The sequence below is a fragment of the Pyrus communis genome, chromosome 14, assembly GCF_963583255.1.
Source record: "Pyrus communis chromosome 14, drPyrComm1.1, whole genome shotgun sequence".
In the NCBI taxonomy this organism is placed as follows: domain Eukaryota; kingdom Viridiplantae; phylum Streptophyta; class Magnoliopsida; order Rosales; family Rosaceae; genus Pyrus; species Pyrus communis.
In genome coordinates, this window is record NC_084816.1 from 14340218 (window position 1) to 14346850 (window position 6633).

Here is a 6633-nt window from a genome sequence, read left to right on the forward strand (position 1 = left end):
ATAAGAGAGAGAGTCTGATTTAGTCTTTAGGATTAAGAAAATATTGGACGACCGAGATTAAATCTCAACCGATTCAACGGTCATCAATTTTCCAAATTTAATATATATATATATATATATATATATATATATATATATTCAACGATAGGGATTTAATCTCACAAAAGTGAGACTAAATCCTACTTCTATTAATTAGAGTAATTTTTTTAGTAGTATAAAATTATTAAATTAATATTTTTTAATCATGTAATGGGTTATTTATGTGTATACTTGAATCGACCTGTTATCTTAACAGATGCTTATCGGGCTACCCGATAACAATCCAATTCGTTATTTTGTCAACTCGAAAACCTGTTAATTTCATGTCATGTCATGTCGGGTTAACGTGTCGTATTAGAAATTGACAGGCCTATAGCCAAATAGCTACAAGGGATGTGTTATCCACACACCATTTTTTACTTCTCACACACTCTTTTAATTTTCGACCTTCGGATCGGATGAATTGAAAAATATCAAATGACAGAAATTAACTAGAAATGTAAGAGAAATAAAAAATGATGTGTGGATAGTATACTCCTAATTATAATACATGGACCATTTTGACACTTAAGCCTATCATTATTATAAACACTTGTTTTGATTTTTTTTTTTTTCCTGTTCAACACGTGTTTCGAATTAAGTGGTCTTCAAATGGAGATGCCGTTCACCAAAAGAATTACGCAGATTAATTATATAAATTGATGAATTTGATAAGCCATTTAAAAGTGGTACAGAAGAGAAAAATGGAGAAGGCAAATTGATTAGCTCTGCTTAACACCGTGGCTGTCCGTCCCCACATCCCCCCAGACGGGAAAAACGAGCATATTCACAAAGTTCTGCCAACGAGGATGATTTCCCAGAGCGTTTGACCGGTTGTATGATCCCATGAGGAAATTAAGGAAATTTTCAGAAAAAGAGACAAAGATTCGACATGGGTTTCTCCAAAGACAATCTTAAAGGCGTTCTTCTGGCTTTGCTTTCAAGTGGCTTCATCGGGGCAAGCTTTATTATCAAGAAGAAAGGCCTTAGAAAAGCCGCAGCTGCTTCAGGAGTCAGAGCTGGTGATTTATTTATTTATTTATTTCGATTTTTCCTTCAAATTTCGGTTTTTCTTTCACGGATTTTGATTTTCTGAAATGGGTTTTCATTGATTTTTGTAGGGTATGGCGGGTATTCTTACCTCTTGGAGCCTCTGTGGTGGGTGGGATTTATTACCAGTAAGTTTTCATGTCTGTTTTTTCATTTTTTGTTGTATGTTTTGATCTTTCAGAAGCCAACGTATTCTTTGCAAATTGTTGTCATATGAAACTTTTTAGTTATTGTTCTTATCGTTGACATGGATTCTAAATTATGCTTGTTTGGTCTTTTATCATCATCCACGTTTCATTTTGCTATTGAGTTCAAGTGCTTTTCAATGGCAATAATTCTCCTTCACCGTGGAAGTTTCGTTTCTGTTTGATTTTAGCTATTGATGGTATCCAATGTCACTATGTCAGCGCTTTGAGATTCATTTTGTTCGTTTAAATTCCACTGATGGCTCACAGAATCCGTCTTGATTTATGATTTTTGATATAGTGATCGTTGGAGAGATTGCAAACTTCGTTGCATATGCATTTGCTCCAGCTGTTCTTGTTACCCCTCTCGGTGCGTTAAGTATAATTGTCAGGTAAGTGTTTATATATTTGTTTTGTCCGTGCTCGGATTGGTTACTCCTATATACTTTTATCATGTCCTATGGCTATGGTGATGTTAAGAATTACTAATAATGTTTTAAAATTTTTGAATGGGATGATGTAGTGCTGTGCTTGCGCATTTTATCTTGAAGGAGAGGCTGCACCGCCTTGGAGTTTTGGGCTGTGTAATGTGCATTTCCGGGTCAGTCATAATTGTTATCCATGCGCCACAGGAACATTCTATCACTTCAGTTCTTGAAATATGGAGCATGGCAACTCAACCAGGTTTGATTTAGGCTCATTCACTTTATTTTAATTTCTTTATCTCTTTGTTCTTTTGAATTATATGACCGTTCAATGAAAATTAACAATGTGTACTTTCTATTTCAGCTTTCTTGCTTTATGTGGGTTCAGTGATTGTTCTGGTTTTCATACTGGTCTTCCATTTTGTGCCACAATGTGGGCACACGAATGTGCTAGTTTTCACGGGCATTTGTTCATTGATGGGTTCTCTCTCGGTAAAACGTTTGAATTTCTGATAGTCATAGTTCTTTTCTGCCTTACTGTATTGAGTGCCTCTCATATCAAACTGTGGTGTTCTACACCAAAAAGGAAAAATTGAAACTAATTATTGCACTGAGCTCCTCTTATTCCTGTCTTACTGTACTTAAACAACCATGGTTGATAGGGATGTAAGCGTTTAAAATTTTTAAATTTAGGCACAAAGTTCACACGTGGCATGCGTTTAAATTGTTTTAACATTAATATGTAATATCTTCATGCTCATATTCATCCTAAAGGGAACAGATGTTTATATAAAAAAAAAACCATAAAGGTGGAGCCTGGGTGGGTTATTGATACATAATGATATTGGTCAATCTGATTCCTTGGTTTGATGAAGATGAATGTCTGTTAGCACTTCATTCTTGAGTCCCTCTGCACCCGAGTCTGCTTTTATTGAATTCTTGTAATGCAATTATTTCCTTTCAGTTTTCATTATATCTGCATCTCATGTAGTATATATTTATTACTTTTCATGATTTTGCAGGTGATGAGTGTTAAAGCCCTAGGAACTGCTCTGAAGTTAACTTTTGAGGGGAAGAATCAGTTAATCTATCCAGAGACGTGGTTTTTTATGTTGGTTGTAGCTACATGTGTCATCACCCAAATGAATTATCTGAATAAGGTTAGAAATTCTATTACATTGTGAATATGTTATATATGGGCAATCGTAGTCTGATTTATGGGAGTCTTCTATTTAGAAGAATTACAGGCAGCTTTGTCTTTGTATTTTATACTTAACAACTCAACTCTGAATTTTCAGGCACTTGACACATTCAACACTGCAGTCGTGTCCCCTATTTATTACGTCATGTTTACCACGCTGGCAATCATTGCCAGTGTCATAATGTTTAAGGTATTGTTAAGTGATGGTGTGATACCTCTTTGCCAAGTCTATAGCATCAGTTCCAAGTTGCATTGTTGTTAATATGATTGATGTTTAACGGAAGGCATGAATCGGGAATGTGACTTAAAAGCATACTCTGAAAAGTAGCTCAAGCTCAGGCTTGAGTGGAGTAGTAATATTTCAACCGGAGTCAAGCAAAGATTACCACCCCAATTAAAAACCCATGCTTTTTGTGAACCTAAGACAAGTTCATTATGTTCGTTGACGTGAAAAAAAATGTTGTTTTTTGAATGGATTGGGATCGGCAAGGGACTTAATAGAAAACCTGCTAAAGGGTACAACAGCAGTGCGCTACTGTCTATACTTCAAAATACCCTATATCAGGATCCTAATTTAGATACTCGGTTTTTTACTGCTGAACTGTGACTCATATCTACACTGTGAATAAAAAAGAAACAGTCTAGCGGAATACTTTTCGTTCTTCTAAAACAACAGGTTATTAATTGCATATTTAGTTGATGATTGTAATTACATGCTACAATTTATGATCTTAGGATTGGGATGACCAAAGTGGGGCAGCCATCATATCAGAAATATGTGGATTTATTGTTGTATTATGTGGAACCATCGTGTTGCATTCGACGAGAGAGTTTGATAGAAGCTCGTCTTTTCGAGGTATAAGACCAATCTGCTATTTATTTTTGTTTTTTCTGTTATCTAGTATGATATATTTCCTAACCACTTTACTCTCTTAAACGCAGGTAGTTATATACCTGTGTCGCCTTCATTATCCGCGCGACTTTGTAATGGGAACGGAGAACTATTGAAGCATGAAGAAGAAAACGGCTCACCTTCTGAGGAAATTTGCTTAAGAAGACCAGAATTGTACTAGATCGTATCTCCTAGGATGACACCATCTCATTCCATCATGGGCAAGGAAGAAGAAAACTAAACCATTCTTTCACCATTGTCCATTAGATAGATCTAAACTTGCCCCGTTCTGGTCAAGTCCAGATATAAAATGGCAGAAGTTGTTCAGGTGGTGGACGTTTCTCAACTGCTAGTGGTTTTGCTGTGTAGACTAGAGGGAGGAAGAATGGAATGACAATTGCTGCTGACTTTCGCCAGGGCTTCATATACAGTTTGTCCAAGATTCCTGGCTTTAATGGGTGGTTTGTTCACTCTATGAAATAAGGAAATATAGCTTTTAAATCAGATGAAGCCCCAACAGACACCTGGATTTTATAAAGGCTGGACATTGTCCTTACCAAGATTATCAACTGCCGTGAAAACTGATTGACGGAGCCCAGGTCAGTTGAGATGTTGAAGTGCCTGCACAATTTTGCAGGTGTCTTCGGAAATGGACTATGGTAGCTTTCGCTTGATTCTTTTTTTCTTTTGGAAGAGCGTGTGGTGCTACTTTCTCTGTTTTTATGTCTTTATTCTTTTATTTATTACAGGACACGTCTATGTAGAGTTGTTATCAGATTTTGATTGTACCTTTCGAAGATTGACTGAGTTGGATCCTCAAATCTTTTTAGGGATACAATATAACTTGATGTTTGTAGGGGCCAAAATATTTGGTACTTGTAAGAACGGTGTTGTAAAATGGGATTAGGATAGGGTTAGGTTACGAGAAGATTTAACCACCATGCAATGCCTCAATAGTTAGGAACGAATTTTAGGTTTATATTTCATACGGCATGTCTTGAATTTGGCCAAGGGGAGATTGAAATGTCTATGTGAGTCTTTTCGACGTCCAAAAGGGTGGATTGCAGTGACGAAGTTACCAGCAGGTCTCTTTGTCTTAAAAAAAAAAATAAAAAAATAAAAAAATAAAAAATAAAAAATAAAAAAAAGAAGCTGATAAAAAGTTACGAGAAGATTTAACTACCCACCCAATGCATGTTGTACAGAAAGAGCAACCATTTCACCAACTCGTCACTCGTGCATGGCGCACAAGTAGTGGGGTGCGTAATTTAGTGACATGTGAAAGGCGCGGTTCATGAACTTTTCCATGACGCAAAGAGGGATGCAAGTTCCGGAAATGGGACTTGCACCCGAACTATTTAGTTACTACATAAATGGAATCAGGTCAATGGAAGAAGGTCAACGATTCACACGATACAGTAGAGGACCTATATACGGAACTGGATTTTCTCGAGACTCAAATATACTAAGCCTATTGAGTAAGGCATTCGGGTCGTTGAAATTTGATTCAACGGTTATAATTATTATAATTTTTAGAGGGCACCCTATTTGTAGCCGTTAGATCAAATTTCAACTGCCCAAACCCTTTGCTCAGCAAGCTCAGTTTTATTGGGTCTAGAGGGGATCTGGTTCTATGATAACTGAGTTGAGCTATCTAGAGTGATTTTTGCAAGTACACCAACCCCCCCCCCCAACAAGAAGTTTCGAAAAGCGTTTGGAGTTCGAACACCCAAAAGGATCTTCTCCAGATCTTCTTTGTGAGAACTCTAAGGATTCGTAAATCGTGTTCGTTCATCGTACATCGTGTGGTCAATTTTTATTAGGTACTGTTTGTGTTTAATTTTAAATAAAAAAATTTAAAATAACTTCTGACCCCACGATATACGATGAACGAACATGATTCATGGATTCTCGAGATTCTTACAAAGATGATCTGGCCAGGATCCGAATTTGTTCCACGAAATGTGTCGACTTCAATCATGATATATGTGGTGGTATTTCATCATGATAAAAAAAATGTTAAACACACAAACCTAGATGTATAAGGAAGAACCAAATGAAAGGAATACAATGATGCTTTCTTTTTAAGGGTAATGTTAGGGAGTCTAAATTTTTTAAACTAAATGATGTGTTACTAATGAAAAATAAGCACGTTAATAACACTCAACACTTAAGTAATAACCTCAAAAAATAATCATTAGTCTATTTAGCATTACCCTTCTTTTTAATAATGGTAATGCTAGGAAGACCAAATTTTTTAAACTAAATTTGTCAACCAAATGACGTGGATATTTACTTAAGTATAGAATAACATGCTTATTTTCTAATTGTGACACATAATTTGTTTTTCAAATGGAAAATGTTATTAGCACTCCAAAAATCTTATTTTGCACTTTTTATAAGTATATTTTTCTTAGACCCGGCAGTTTCTTACACGACACAAAAACAACATGAAAATAACGAGTTTCGAGTCAACACGATAACTAATATGGTCATTATCGGGTGACCCATTAAGAACCCATTAATAATGGATTCTTAACGAGTATACACATTGGTAACACGTGGGTAATCCGTTTTGATCCGTTAAGAAAAATAAATTATAATTTTAAAGTTTAATTACCAAAAAAATTATTATAAAATACAATAGCCATATTGTATATATTGGTATATTCTATATTAAATATATATTTTTGTATTATTATTCTATACAAGTTAAAAAAATTAAGTTTTATTCATTTATTTATTTTTATTATGAGAGTTTCTTATTATCATTAATAGGATAAATTTTACTTAACATGTTGT

General features: G+C 35.2%; 1 protein-coding gene across 1 annotated transcript; it reads left to right on the forward strand.

Annotated features, from left to right (window-relative positions):
• The first annotated feature begins 777 nt into the window (after positions 1–777).
• LOC137715504 (probable magnesium transporter NIPA6) lies at positions 778–4847 on the forward strand. The gene is made up of 9 exons (XM_068454850.1): positions 778–1100; positions 1200–1256; positions 1615–1705; positions 1837–1997; positions 2103–2230; positions 2761–2898; positions 3037–3129; positions 3675–3795; positions 3882–4847. The coding sequence occupies exons 1-9, from the start codon at positions 971–973 to the stop codon at positions 4010–4012; spliced, it is 1050 nt and encodes a 349-aa protein (XP_068310951.1). The 5' UTR covers positions 778–970; the 3' UTR covers positions 4013–4847.
• Positions 4848–6633: the final 1786 nt, after the last annotated feature.